The sequence below is a fragment of the Montipora foliosa genome, chromosome 8 (genome assembly GCF_036669935.1).
Source record: "Montipora foliosa isolate CH-2021 chromosome 8, ASM3666993v2, whole genome shotgun sequence".
NCBI lineage: Eukaryota > Metazoa > Cnidaria > Anthozoa > Scleractinia > Acroporidae > Montipora > Montipora foliosa.
The window spans coordinates 15,833,080-15,848,079 of record NC_090876.1 but is presented as its reverse complement, the minus strand read 5'-3'; the positions used below and the strand labels follow the sequence as shown (position 1 = coordinate 15,848,079).

Here is a 15,000-nt window from a genome sequence, read left to right as displayed (position 1 = left end):
TTTGGAACGCGTATGGCATTGTGGGATCGTTTGAGTTAACAACTAGTATATAAATTCATCCTTGACCATGTAAGCGTGCAAGTTAATTAAGAGAACTGTGGTCTGGCACGCGGACCCTTACTATACGTGCCAGTTGCAAAGGAAATGTTAAAACATAATTGTTGAATCTTATAGTATTTGAATAATTATTGTCCTTGCTAAAGCTGCTTGGTTTGTAAACGGCCTACCTGAGCCCTGGATACATTGCATTCTGCGCACAACTATAATTAACATCTGGGGCAGCTCCAGTGTCAATTATTACTCGTAGTATTTCTAGGAGAAGCCAATGGACGAAATGGCACTCCACTATCCTTGTGCAAGCCTAACAGCCAGTTATTTGTCACTACTGCCTTTGGAGAGATTATCAATGAATGCAGTAAAATTACAACCAATGTTAAATGCCTAAAACAATTACGGAACCTAAGAAATCAACAAATTACGTCCAGAAATGCAGACCAAAGCGATGCGCGTTCTGTATGATATCACGAAGTGTCCCCTTACCCTTTTTCTCAACTTCCACATCACTTGTAATTGTTTCCAGTGTCGCTCTAACTTTACTTCTCAAAGTAAACATAAGCAGATAAGATAACCCTTAACTGAAAAAAAAATAAAACACGAGCCCTAATCGGTTGCGCTGTCGTAAGTACAAAAGTGGCGTTTAGACGTAAAGGACACTTCGTGTGGTAATCAAACTTGAGCTTGCATCTCGATACCCAGGCCTTGTTCCTCGAAAGCCAATCAACACTAAGCCACGATTAAGTACAAACCTGTAATTTTAGGCTAAGAAAAACAAATGTCTACGTCAAAATTAAAGCCTAAAAATTTTGAGGATTTTTTTTTTTTTAAACAACGAAGTAAACTGCAACGAAGGTTTCCTGTAATCAAGGATTAACTTAATCGGGCTTTGAAGAGCTTGGTCCTCGGGTTGCCAATCTAATTAGCTAATCATTAAATTTCAGTAACAATAAAAGCAGTCCCCGCTAAGGGCGGTTGAGCCTTCGATTAGCTACAGACTTGAAAATATTTTTGACTCACAAAATTGGACACAGCTCTAGTTTACAAGAATTCGCTCGTGTTTCAAATTGGGAAACTGTGTGATCACAGGTTATTCTTAATTGCTCTAACATCGATCAAGAGACCAACCACAACACAAAGAGCAGCAATGAAAAATATAACCCAAAAGCTTATCTTAAGGTAACTAATCAAGACACGACGATCTTGTTGGTCTCCTTGTCCATTTGTGTAATCTTTAATCAACTCGATCCCTTTTTTGATGCATATTTCCTCTACTTGTTGGGCGATTGCTGGTCTTCCTACAAAATAGCACTTGGAAGTTTTGCTGGCGGACCTTAGAGCTTTCTCGAAGTTTATCCTGCCATGTATGAGCTGTATCTGGGTGTCTCTCGTATCGTTAGGCAACGGCTGATCGTCTGGATTTGTGACGTAAAACTTGAAGGTAATGTCAATGTTTCCCTTGGCTTTTATTTTTCTCAATAGTTCCTCGATTGGCTCACTAAAGAATCGGAAAAACGCTTGGCATCGAACGGAGTAGAACATTTCAACTTTGCTTCTTTTGTTGTCCTTTTGGCTTTCTCGTGGAAAAAATGGTCGAGTTCCGTTGGCCAGGCAGCTTAAGACATCCAGAAGATATCCGCATCCAGATCCTGTTGCGAATAGCACGTAATGGGCAAGTGATTTCTCTCCGCGTTCTGACTCTTCAGTAAGCTCATCATACAGTTGGCTTACAGACGAACGATAAGGACCCCATGTGTGCAAGGCGGAGGATCTGTCGTCTTCGGCCAGCCAACTTGTCCAAGGAAGGAACAATTGTTCTCCATCCTGCATTATGGATATCACCAGACCGATGTCCCATGTGGTGTCTTGCGATAGATTGAAAAAGGTCGTGAAGGGATGTGATCGCTGTGGAACGACTCCTAAGCTTTCTCTCATAAAGTGATGAATATAATACACATCACCAACAGCGTGCGTCACTTTTTTGTCCAGTTTTATGTACACAACGACGTACTCGTTGTTACCGATGACTTCCTTTCGCACTATTTGAGCATGTTGACGTCTGTAAACCCAGATAGAAAGGACTCGGTCCAAGCACCAAATCAGTAGCAATGGCAGATTAACCACGTGTGCCAGACCATGAGTGATCTTTCGAATATTGTCAATAGCATACCAGATACCAGCAAACACGTGTAAGGCCATTGCCAGTGAATAGCTTCTTTGGTTGACATAGTGTGATCTACTCAGGGGAAAGAAGATACAGAAAAGCACAATCATGAGTAAGAAACGGTAAATCTCATCTGCAGTTAGATGAACTCCATTGTGATCGTTAAATGTCCAGCCATGCACTGCAGCGGGATCCCAGAACGTTGACCAGTTTAAGTGGTCTGGATAAGTACTGTAGTTGAACGTGCTTGGCGGGTAGTATTTCAGTGCCGTGCCATCAACGAGAGGTGGGACAAAGATCACAAGGACGTGGGCTAGGGAGGGAATGGCGATGAGAAAGATGCCGGCAAATCTATGAATTCGAAAATGAACATCACGAATCCCTTTTATCGTGATCCATCGTGGAGCAATCTCGCTGAGGAAGTTTGGGAAACACCAAAGCATCGTGTAAAACATTAGATTCTGAGAGGTTATAAGAAGGCGTGCTGTGACAGCCCATACTATGTTAGTTGCTGTTTCACCGATGTTTGTGCCCCAGATAAGCCTGGGATTCTTTCCTCCTCTTCCAAGTACCACGTCACCTTTTAGGACGAAGTGATCAACTATACACAGCGTAGTAAACGCCAGAAACACAATCCAAACCAGTGATTCGTAAGAGATGGAAAACCGCCGGCGATGACGCCGAATGCCAGAAAAACGAGTTTTCGGTGTGGAATGTGTCTGGTGTAGAGGAATTTCCACTGAAAAGGTGCTTGGATGGGGCGATGGTCGTGAGTGGCTTACACTGAGGTCTTCTGTCTCCTGTTTGGGAGAGAAAAGGAAAATATTAGAAGTGCTTATCAAGCAATTAAGGGCTGTAGTTTCTACGACGGCGACGGCAATGAGAAAGCGGCCTAATAGCAGCATTTAAAGTCACTATTTCATCTGTCATGCATATGCCTGCGCGAGTTGATGAGAGCTTTTGAAACTGCCTTGGTTTTTTCCAATTCTTTCGAATAATTGTTCGATTACCTTATTTCAGCTGCTTTATTCGCGTTCATAATCGTATTTTTTCACTTGCAGTCAGCGTTATGTAATTATACAGAAGAAGGTTTTTGTGGTGATAGTTGTTTAATATTTTGCTTTCGAAGGATTGTTTTCATAGAATCGTGATGTCCGTTAGCGCCGTTAGTCGTTCCCTATTGCGCATGTGTCCCAACTGACGTAGTCCCATTAATGATCACTTTGGAATTTTTTCATTTCCTCTCAGTTCTCTGCAAATCTAAGTCGTGAGGGAAGCAAATCTCACGTTCTGCGAAAATCGTTTTTTTTTGCAATGTTTTTTTTTTCTCATGACAAGTTCAATCGACACCGTTCCTATCAGTTCAGTTTCTGGATAATTGAGTTAGAGCTCAATAAGTCACATCCAACACGAAAATTCCTTTTCATTTTAAGCATTTGCTAACTATCTTAAACCAGAAGGTAATGCATGGGAAAGGTTAGCGTTAATTGTTTTGCTTAGGGTAAATGCAGCTGTTTATTTTTAATTGAGGAGCAGCATTTGGAGGACACTTAATGACGTTAAGTGTTTGTATTCCGAGACACGAGTGATGTTGCAGTTCGGGAGAAGAGCAAGGGGACACCTCGCCGGTTACGCTTATTGAAATTCCCGTGCATCTTGGGGCATTTCTGGCCATATCAATACATAACCTAAATGGAACGAAATAGGATGTCAGAGAATTTTTCACTTTGCGTTTACAGCGAACGACCTGCACAAATTTGCGTTTTAAGCAAGTTCAAATTTTTTCCTGTTGTCTATAGCTACAAACATCTATCAAATTCTTAAAAGAGATTGTTCTAAGGGAAATCAAAGATGGTCAACTTGGTGACCTGTAGTTGGGAATTTAACAGCTGCATTAGTTGTTGATGTTGTTGTTGTTGTTATTTTTGACAAATGAAATGAAAATCATGGTAGAGACCCTCAAATAGTCTGATCAACAGCTTCAATGATCAAAAGATAGCCGCGTCAAAGTGAAAGATGAGCTTGAAGGGTACCTTCAAATCTCGTACAAACTCTTGATATTTGAACCCCATGTCATCTGTGTATATGTCCTTGATAATCTAGAGAATATAAGCAGGTAATGCATCATTCAACAAGATGTTATTCTCGAGGTGAAGAAAAGAAAAGATAAAAGCAAAACAAAACAAAAAAAAAAGATATTATTCACATGGGTAATGAGTCGAGAAATCACCATTTGTCATGGATCAATACTTCTGAGCCGCTATGGTTAGAAAACGCACTTTTTACAGCTGTTTGATCTGACAGACTGAGTGTAGAGTAATCCTGTATTTGATCACGACTTTAAGACGATATAGTAAACTACACTGAGTTAACCAAAACTACAATCCATCTACAAGCTCCTTTTCTAATTAGTAAGAACCTTATTGGGCATTGTCTTGGTGGAGACAATTAGTACGAGTAGTGTGTTACGGCATTGATACTTTTTTTTTTTCGGAACTGGGTTGAACGCACAAATTTTCTTGATTAGTCAACATGAATAAAATTTCTGGCAAGCAAAATTGAAGAGTTAAAGTATTCTTTTTTTTCATGATGAGCCATAAATAGGAAATATTTAGCGAGTTTTTTACAGCCCATCCAAATTTGAAAAATTGTGCCATTTGTTTTCATATTTCATTCCAAGTCAGTTGCCCCATACTGAGATGAAGAATGTTTACATTCCCGGCTTTAAAAATATGAAGTAATAAGATTCTTCATAATTTTGCCTACTTGTCTTCGAGTGATAGCAGAGGCATGTGTAGCAGACTTAAATGTAGCACGCTTGGAAAGTCCACCAGTTTCAGAGAAGTTCTAATTAAAAGTGCTATTAAATGTTTAAATTACATAATCGTCGTCATTAACTCACCTTTAAATCATCTTTCTCGATAGCCTCACCAAGTATTTTTAATTCCTCATTGGCGCCCATGTCATCGTCAGGAATTTCATTTCTAAGGAAAATAATAGTATTGAATTTATTTGAGACATAATCGTGGTACACGGTGAAAATGGGGAAGATATATCGTTGACGTCACCTAATGTTATTAATGCACCAACCAGAGCTTCATTGGTTGTTGAAACAAAAGGGTATTTTATTCCTGTAGTTGGCACATTTGAATAACAAAAAAAATGTCTGTAAACAGATATCTTCCATATATAAGCGATTAGGCAGTTAGGGCTGGTTACTTAAACAGTCGCCCGATGTGAAGGAATCCAGAATCCGGAATTCCTCAAATGTGAAGCTTTGGAATCCGGAATCTAGAGCGTAGACTCCGGAATACATTGTATGGAATCCAGGATCAATTTATGTGGACCCTCCAGTTTAGAGTCAAGAATCCACGACTCGTAATCCCGGATCCCTGGGGGCCACCCGGATTCCTTGACATAGGGCGATAAACAATGTTCAGTCTCTGTGCTAAGCAAAACTGCGTTGCAAATCGTTTTCCTTTACAAGAGAGGTTACTCCATAAATCCCTTGAAAAGCACTCTAAACGAAATCTAATTTACAAACGGAAGAGAGGCTCTCCGACCAAATCCAAACAGCGAATGAGATTCTACATTTTGTCACTACGTGTAATCCGGCTGTTCCAAATCTTTAAAAAAAATTCTCATGAAACTCTGGCACATCATCCAAATCCATCCAGGCCTCTCGCATATTTTTACACATGGACCGATTCTCTTCTTCCGAAGAATTAAATCGCTTGAGGACCGTGCATACGCGAAAATTCCTTCAATTTAGTTACAATTACTGTATCACCAGAGGCTGAAACCAAGATACAATTGGCAGAGACGTTATGAGTAAGAGTCTCCTACACCTATCACCCGCTCGTTCGTTGATCGCAATCCACTCCTACCAGAAAAACGTCTGCAGAATTCACAATATGCGAACGCACAAGCTGAGGACGAGAGGCTTTCACAAAATGTCCTCAGTACACGAGCATTTTCAAAAACAGTTTTTACCACAATTGCTTCTGATCTCGCAATTTGATTGGCTAATTTGCCCTTGTCGAAAATAGTCTAGACAACGCTGTACGCGCCATGCTCGCGTCAATTTGTCACGCAATATAATAGCCAATCAGGAACGCCCATTTTGGGAAATAAACCAATCATATTGCGAAAAAGTTAGAGACAACGCTTGCTCTTTCTTTGTGTCATGATTTTGGTAACGCTCTGAAATAAAAACTTTCTTTGGCGTTGAATATTGTGGTAAAAAAAAAAAATCGAAAGTGGTTTAGCGTTGTCTGTACTCTTATCGACAACGATATTCTTCATCACAGTGGTCAAAATGTTGTGGACTAACGAGGTGCATTTCCTTTAACAAATTCTAGAGTTAAAAAACTGTAGCAACGGAAAGCAGTCCAAGTTAATTTTCGCTTAAATAACAGGAATTTAATGTCTGCGAATTTTTTCGACAGTTTATTTTTCCTTTCCACAAATCAGGTAATGCTGACAAATTTGAAACCTTGGAATCATAGCTGCGGAATGTCCTCTATCCAGGTATTGAAAGTGTGTGATCAAGGCGTTTTGTCCCTCACTTCAATACACAGCCTCCTCCCCCTCCCGCTGACATTTCTCGTTTGACTGACGTTTGCTCCAAACGACTGAATTATTTAGCTGTTGTATTGACTATGAAGAACTATGTATTTCTGAGGTCAAACCGGAAAGGATTGTGATGAAGTCGATGGAAATCTACTCTCTGCGAAAATATAGATGAATGGGTGTCACTCACTTTGCAGTTTTGTCGCCAAATGACACCTTTGCGAGTAAGCTCTTGACATCGGTTCTCGAATTCAAGGTCTTAGCAACTCTCTGTAACACCAGCTTCTTCTGTTGCTCTTTGGAAAGATCACTGCACTGAGAATCAGCATTCGTTTCTGCAAAAAAAAAAAAAAAAAAAAAAAAAAAAGGGAAATTGAGACCCTCGCTTTGAACGCAAAATGTAGCACACATCCTCAAAGGAAAAAGCGACAGAAATATCGTGGACGAAATGGAGAATGAATGAAAGACTTAGTGGAACAGTAAAGCGTATTTACTGCTATGATGAGCGAACCTTAAAAGGGTCGGAATCGAAAGGAAGGAAAAATTGGAAAAGGTATTTTCGGCATTCTTCTCGAGAAGCTTTTAAAGAGAGAAATTAAGAAAAACACCCCCTAAATCTTTGAATGAGTCATGAAACATGCGGAGCAGGGTAGGGGAGGTTTGGCTTTCCCCCAGACTAAAGATATGAAAACGCACGAACTCCAAGCCAAGTTTATTTTGTAGCTTTGAAATGCTCTTCACATATACGCAATGATTTTTTTTTCAAATAGAAATTTAATGTCCCAATTTATCACCTTAGTAATCGAAAAGGAACTTCGATCTAGAGAATATTACAAATAAAATATACCAGCAGCGTTTCCATATGACGTGAATTTTGAGTTAGTAGGCTAAAGGAATTATGAACCATGTGAAGTACAAAATAAAGAAGCATGAGGGAGAAACGGAATCGAAACAGAACTTTGTTTACCTTAGTGGTCGCTTTACGTGAGGTCATATAAAGTCTTCGGACAGCGACAACGTGGTAAAGGTAAAGTCTGCTACGAGCCTAGAAGGCCCATCAGGCCGGCGCTTATCTCCGGTTTCTGTAGCATGAAGCACGTAGGAGTATTTCTACTCAACCCTGGATGGGATGCCAGTCCATCGAAGGGTTACCCCCAGAATTTAATTCGCCGGTACCCATTTATACACCTCGGTGGAGAGAGGCACCGTGAGAGTAAAGTGTCTTGCCCAAGAACACAGCACAATGTCCCCGGCCAGGACCCGAACCCGGACCACTGGATCCGGAGTCGAGCGCACTAACCATGAGGCCAGTGCGCTCGACTCCGGATCCGGCGACAAAGTGGAATGAGGGCGCGCGAGCGGAACGTCACTTTTTATTTGTTGCGATCGAAGTTTGCAGTTGTCGCCGGAAACATGATTACACTTCTTTGTTTGAAAACAAAAAGAACTTGCATATTTACAGGATTGGCTGTCTCCTTCTTTGTAACCCTATCTTTTTTTTCTTTGTTAAGGTTATGGCTGCCTAATTAGGACCACGACACCTATGACCAAATTTCTCCAAACCAAAGTAGCATCAAAATATGTCAGAAGTGCAGGCTATTTTATGTACGCCCAACATGACGTGTCTCCTTACGTCTAAACATTTGCTATCTGTTACCAATAATAACAAATGTTCGACGGGTGCATGCGCACTAATCTACTGGCTTGTTGTATCTACGAATACGGTGTCACGGCACACTGGGTAATCTAGTGGCCCACAATTCTCGGTTTGCTTTTTTTTGATTTCATAAAACATGGTTTAGGGTGTTTTGTGACGAAAATCAACATGTTAAAAAAAAGACATGTTTAAGCATGGTTTGCTGTGAAATGTTTACCGTTTGGACAGGCCATAAGATTATAAGTGTCAGGCTTATCGTTATTTTTCGGTTAGGACTCATGAAAATCAGCCATGACGCTTAATGAAACCTGGTGTTCATTAAATTTCCTTGCAGTTGCATTTCTTGGCATTTCTTTAAGGCGTGTCTTGAATAATTTTCAGTTCACTTGTCAATGTATTTCACTTTTTTTTTCTTAAAGATACGAATCGTCATCGCATCAAATCGAACTTTTCGTTCTCATACTTAAGAGGTGCTTTCTTGTTTCTATCCAGAACTCGCAGTCGAATTGGACGGTAAGAGAAAATTGATCAAGTTAATGAACCTACCTGATTCGACATCGTGCAGAAATTTTGGCCAGTCGCAGTGATTAGGATTTTCTAGATCGCAGTAATAGGTCTGGAGCTCTTCAACTTCTTCATCGCTTAAGATCTCCCGAAATGTTTCCGTGCAAACTTTTATAAAGTCACTTTTGGTGACATAGCCTTCTCTGAGGGTATCATATTCGTGAAACTTGTCCTCTAGCTGTAGATAAAAAAAAAGCGGGATTTTGAAGATTCTATTAAGTTGCTTTTTTGTGTGCATAGATTCCACCAAAAAAGTGTTAAGCAATTTTTTTTTACCCCGCCATTACGTGTAAATGCTTATGTATTGGGAATGTTTTTCTCCCGACACCGCCCACAAATTGTACTTAGCGCTTCTAGCATTGGGTTGTTGCTTACAGGAATAAGCACACGCAATTAAGTAAATTGTAAACTTATCGAACCAAGAGTAAAAGGACGAACAAAGTTAAAAAATCAATGCACCCAGGCAATCACGGTTTTAGCCTCAATCTCAGAAGTTGACAAACAGGCAACTGATTAATTAACTTACTGTCACAGTGTGTGTGGGATCCCCAGCAAATCAAAGTTGGCTAAACATTATGGGTATACTGACCAACCATTGCTAGATGTTTACAATTTAACCATCTGTTTGTCTGTAATTCTTTCCAGTGTTTTATTGAGGAGAGAAAATTTCCTTCATACGAATCGTGGTCAAATATATCGAAAAGTTGAAAACAGGCAATCGAGTCCGCGTGACGTCACCATATTTGATTGTTGATCTAATACATTTCCCTTCCAAAGCCGTCCCAAAAACCCATCAATTCAATCTAGATGAAAGCGACCTTTATTTATAAGGCTGTCCATGAAATGGATTTTCTTAAAGAAAGGATACGTGCCCCTAGTTCTGATCCTACCATGATTCCTTTTTGGCGAACGTACTCTCTGACTTTATTCATCGGTTTGTCAAATGTCATAGCCTCGCTGACCGAACAAGAAGGTGACGTTCGGAGGGGGGATTTGCTCCTGTAAGACAACACAGAGGGAAGACTTGAGACAGAATCGACAGAAAGTGACAGCGTTTCGTGTAATTATTAGTTTACAAATAACCAATTTTTTTTAATTATTATTTTTTTTTTTAGGCTTGCACTTAAAGTGAGATTCATTTCAGTCTCGATACTAAATCGTTGATGTGGGCAAAGAAAGGAATTAAAAACACCAGCCCGTCTATTGGGGGAGTAAGCTTTGGTAGATTGTGCCCTAAAAAAGAGCATATTATGCTGTTAGAAGTGCTCATATTTTTTAGAAATTATGCCAAAATTATGCTCTCTGTCACCGACATTATGCTACTTAGATCTTAAGTAAAATAAAGATCACCAGTAGCTTAACTCTATCAATTCTGACTTTAATGAACATTCATATAGTCCACCTTCCAGTCTTACAGTCTTTAGTATCGCAAATACGCATGTGTGCACCTCAAAAAGCCAAGTGATTAACAAATGCTATCAAAATCAACCGTTTCTGGTTCTGAATCCGGGTCAGAAAGTTTTAGCCCGCATACTTGTTTTAGACGCTATACAAGCAGAGCCCTCAGTTCAGTACAAAGACAATCATTCATGTTGTTAATCTCTGTTTTATCGGTTATTGTACTGAAGCATTACGCAAGCCTGTAAATAGTCCACGAGAGCATGCTCTTGTGAATCGGAGGTCATGGGTTCGAATCCCGTTGAAGGCACTTGAATGCTTTTAGGTCTCTATAATAAGAGACAATTACTTTTTTATTGTCAAGATAAGTGTCTTCCGTCCATAAACCGCGCTTTAAATTTACATTTATTTCATTCAAAGTTTCTCTTACAGCAAACATGCACTCACCCTTCACTTCCGGACATGTCCGTAAGACAGATGATTCCTGTGTACATTAACATTATAAATTGTCAGATATTACTGTTATTGTAACCATGAAAATTCGGTTTTAAAAAAAGGAACCTTGTCGATCATGGCTGGTTCGTTGGAGCTTTCCTTTCCTCTTGCAATTGATTTTTTTGAAGTCGACTTACAACTACTACAGTGTAACTCATAGCAGTTAACCTACTCTATCGTTGCACGTAGGTTAATAAGCTTGTTTTCTAAGTAATGGAGACTAGCGTAAGGATGAGAGATTTTTTTAAACAATTGGGCGGTTGAGAACATGGTGAATTAATTATGGCCATGGATCTTCAACTTTACGACAAGGTACCTACCGCTTTCCATCGACATAACGTTGCTGGAGGGAACCTTAATGGCGGTAAGACAGTTCCCAAAAACCTGAAAAAAATATTTTACATCCACGCTAGATTAGTTTGATTAGAGCAATGAATGTTTATTGCTTTCATTTAGGGAGCATCTGTCGCATCGCTATGTTTGTCTTTCTAGGTGCGGAATGCTAAATATGCCTTTTAATCTTGAGACAAAAATTTCTGCAGTTTGATGATTAAGACTGGTTTATTGATTTTTGGCACGCATTACCACTGTCGTCGCAGTTCTCGCTGCTATAAAACTCTGATAATTGCACACTGATGTCATAGATAGCACATTGGTCTACCATGTCTTTGTCGATTAAAAGGTTGTCATATAATTATTTCCTCAAACACAATTCAGGTAATTTTTCAAAAGTATTGCATTGCATTGCATCGTATCGTATCGGATCGCTAACGCTTGCCTTCAGTGATTTTTTTCCAGGTTTCGTATAATGTTTTTTTCAACCAATTTATAGACAATAACCATTTCTAGACTTTGCAGAAATTTTACTGAAGAACTCGACTTGGCAGTAGTGTATACTCATGTTCATTGAAAAATGACAAAACGTGAAAGTTACAAATCGAATCATTGCCAACAAAGAAAAAAGAAAAAACTTTGTTGTTGATATTTGATCATTGCAAAACAGCGGAATAAAAATAATGTACCGCATCGCTAAAATCAAGAGTACGAACAAGCCTTCCGCTCACCAGTTTAGTTGGTATGAATAGGAGGCCTTCTCATTGCGGTAATGAACTGTCCTGGACATCGTGTACTATTTTTATGAAGCGTAAAAGCCAATATCGCTGCTGTTCATCTTTAAGCAATTCCGTAATAGGCCTCCTGTCCATTCGTTTCGTTTTACTGTTACAATTATTTTTACAGATACAGTGGGACGAAAAGGGGAAGAAAGACTGAGCCTACAATTTCATTTTTGTGATTGCAAGATAACATATAAATAAAATTAAGAACAAAGGAGAAGAACGTCAGAGTCTTCACATTCGGCATAGCCTAGGCCAGCGAGAAAAACAGGGAATATGCCAAAATTTTGGGTGCGATCTTGGAAACTAAGCGGAGCTGTGCATGAATTTGATCGGCCCGAAGCATCATTCCTGCTGAAGGACGCACAAGCAAACCGCGTCAGCAATAACCAGAAGCGTGGTTATATGCTTTTTCAATAACTTAGAGGGAGAAACAAGTGTGACAAATCATAATCAAGAAAATTTGCGTTCTCCGATTGCTGCTGACACGAGAGAGGAAACTTCTAATTAATTTTGCAAAATCGCACAATCTATAAATGATTAAACGGGGCACATGCAAGCTGATATATAAAGCTATAGGCTACCGTGTTTCGTGTGATTTTGGTTGTCTTGGTTGCTGAAAGGATTAAGAAATTATAGTGTCCTGCTTAAGCTACGCCTACTTTTGTCTTAACTTTGTCGTTTGCACGTTTCCCTTTTAATTAATTTCCCCCCTTGGGGAAAGTCCGAAAAAATAAAAATATAATTCACTTCATTTGTCAACACTGAAATAGTTCTTGCTGAACCGGGGCACTTAAAAGAACCGAAACAGCAATAGCAAGTAAAGAAGCATGACAAATCATGCTCCGAAAATAGTTTGTCTTTTCGTAAGAGCGTCTTATATGAGAGAGGAAACTGTTTCAATTGCAAACTTATTGGATGTCTGAACTATGGTGATTAAACATGACGTTTACAAGGCCCTTTAATGGACAGAGTGTAGTGTAGTGAGAAGGGGCTCCAAACGTCGCTGAAAGCGTTTTTAACTGTGACTTGTGGCATTAACCGAAACAATTTATCTCCGTGTTAGGTTGCTCTAAGGTTGTTTGCGTTCATACTCAGTGCTCGAGCACGATCCTTGCTGGGCACTAATGTGAACTCACCGTTTTTTCAAGTACCCACGCCAGAATTCGGGCACAGTGCCTTTGCCCGAGTATAAGGGCTCGACCTTGTACTCGGGCCCTGAAATGGGCACTGATTCCCGCCTGTGTGCACACGTTTTTTTTATTAGTTTCCTGGCAATTTACCCACAAATCACTGCTTTGTGTACAAATTTAAACGTAGTGAGTACGTGCTCGGTTTATTGAATGTGAACATATCTGCATATCGGGTATCCAGTGTCTGAACAAAACACCACCATTTTATGCCGATGCCCTGGCACTAGTACTCTATAGCTAGCACCAAGTGTGAACGCAGCCTAAATCATCTACCTAACATTTCGAGTCAAATGTCGTGGTATTTGACTCGCCAAGTTGTCAACACTGAATCGTGCGTCCATTAATGTTATCCATTTTACTGCCGGAGTGGTTAATTCCTAACTAAGTTATACCAAGTTTTAAGAGGAAAGATGTATTGCTACTTAGCCACATACACAAAGAGAAAGAAAGCAACAATCAAAAAAGAAGATGAAAGAATTGAAAGAGTTCACGATAAGAACCTCTGTAAGGATAGTTTTCATGGGACGTAAGAACGGTTACTGTAGAACTCCTTAAGTACAATAAATTAGCACAAGGGGCGAACATTCCGCCGGAAACCACCTGGCCCCAACTTGTTTAAAGGCCGGATAGCCCTAGCTTTTCAATGACTCGGGCGCTTGCTTTGAGATCCGGGGATCCCGGGATTAAGACACGTTCTGACCACTAGTTGAATTTATTCCTGGTAGTCCCTGGTTCAACTTCTCAGCTGCACTTGGAAACAGCCAACTGGGTTGCCTCCGGCCAGTTGGGATTTCTTAACAATTGTTGCTGAATGTTTTTTCGGGACTGTGTTTTATTGGCCCTGAAAAGCCCCTATGGGAAATGGTCAATTAATTATGTACGAATCTATGTATGTGCATGCATATTGGCAGTTACCTCGAACAAACACTGAAACCTTTTCACACTCAGAGTGAAACTGTCGGATAGTGACTTACCTTATTTACATGAAATTTTCGCGACACTTTAATTTCGCGAATTTTCGCGATTTTTTTTAAGTGACCCCTTAGCCTCAGTGTCGTTGTCAGTCATGATTCGCAAGTTTTTAAAACAAAGATTCGTGATTCTTAAAATATTTTAAACCATGATTCATGATCCCGCTTACATCTCGAAATTTACTCGAACGACTATGGAGATCATGGTCAATTGACTAAAATTAACAAACAAGCGTAAAAGTATTGTGGAAATTGTTAGAACTTGTTACTGTCCTCATATAGACCCGTCGCTGCATCTCTTGTTGTAAATTTTGACGATATTGTAAATGAAGTTCTTCTATTTGCTTCAAGTATAAGCTAAATACCTTTAAATAGCGTCTCACTAAAGATCGCGAAATTAAGGTGATTTCATACATAGTACAATAACTTAGCAAAATCGCGAAATTCAAGTGTCGCGAAATACGGGCATCGTAAATCACGAAAATTTCATGTAATAAGGTATCTACAGGATAAAGTCATACGACTTTTAAACAACTGGGGGCCTGTCTTATACGCCGAGGGAAGCCTCACAAAATCCAGCAAGTAAAATGAGAAAAATTACATTTGGAAAGAGAAGTTTGCTTCAAAAAGACACTGCCCCAATAACTTTTCCGGCTCAAAGGCATACAAATAAGTGATCATAGAAATCATTCAAAGAACTTGACTACACGGCCAGGAACACTACAGAATAACGGCTTGAGTGTTTTACAAGCTCATTTCCAAGTCATAAAAAAACGATAAACTGTTAAGGTTTAGTATTGCTCGAAGACGCGATGTC

At 39.7% G+C, this 15,000-nt stretch overlaps 1 protein-coding gene across 1 annotated transcript in view; it reads right to left on the bottom strand.

Annotated features, from left to right (window-relative positions):
* LOC137967607 (uncharacterized) overlaps nt 1-15,000 on the bottom strand; it is a 28,252-nt gene that overhangs the window by 1,405 nt on the left and 11,847 nt on the right. The window contains exons 3-10 of the mRNA XM_068814124.1: nt 11,225-11,288; nt 10,857-10,893; nt 9,902-10,010; nt 8,994-9,189; nt 6,987-7,125; nt 5,121-5,205; nt 4,252-4,317; nt 1-3,018 (exon numbers count right to left, since the gene is read on the bottom strand). The exon at nt 1-3,018 is cut by the window's left edge and continues 1,405 nt beyond it. Of these exons, the coding sequence (XP_068670225.1) occupies nt 1,138-3,018; nt 4,252-4,317; nt 5,121-5,205; nt 6,987-7,125; nt 8,994-9,189; nt 9,902-10,010; nt 10,857-10,893; nt 11,225-11,240 (2,529 nt within the window). The 5' untranslated portion in view covers nt 11,241-11,288 and the 3' untranslated portion in view covers nt 1-1,137. The remainder of the gene's footprint in view (nt 3,019-4,251; nt 4,318-5,120; nt 5,206-6,986; nt 7,126-8,993; nt 9,190-9,901; nt 10,011-10,856; nt 10,894-11,224; nt 11,289-15,000) is intronic.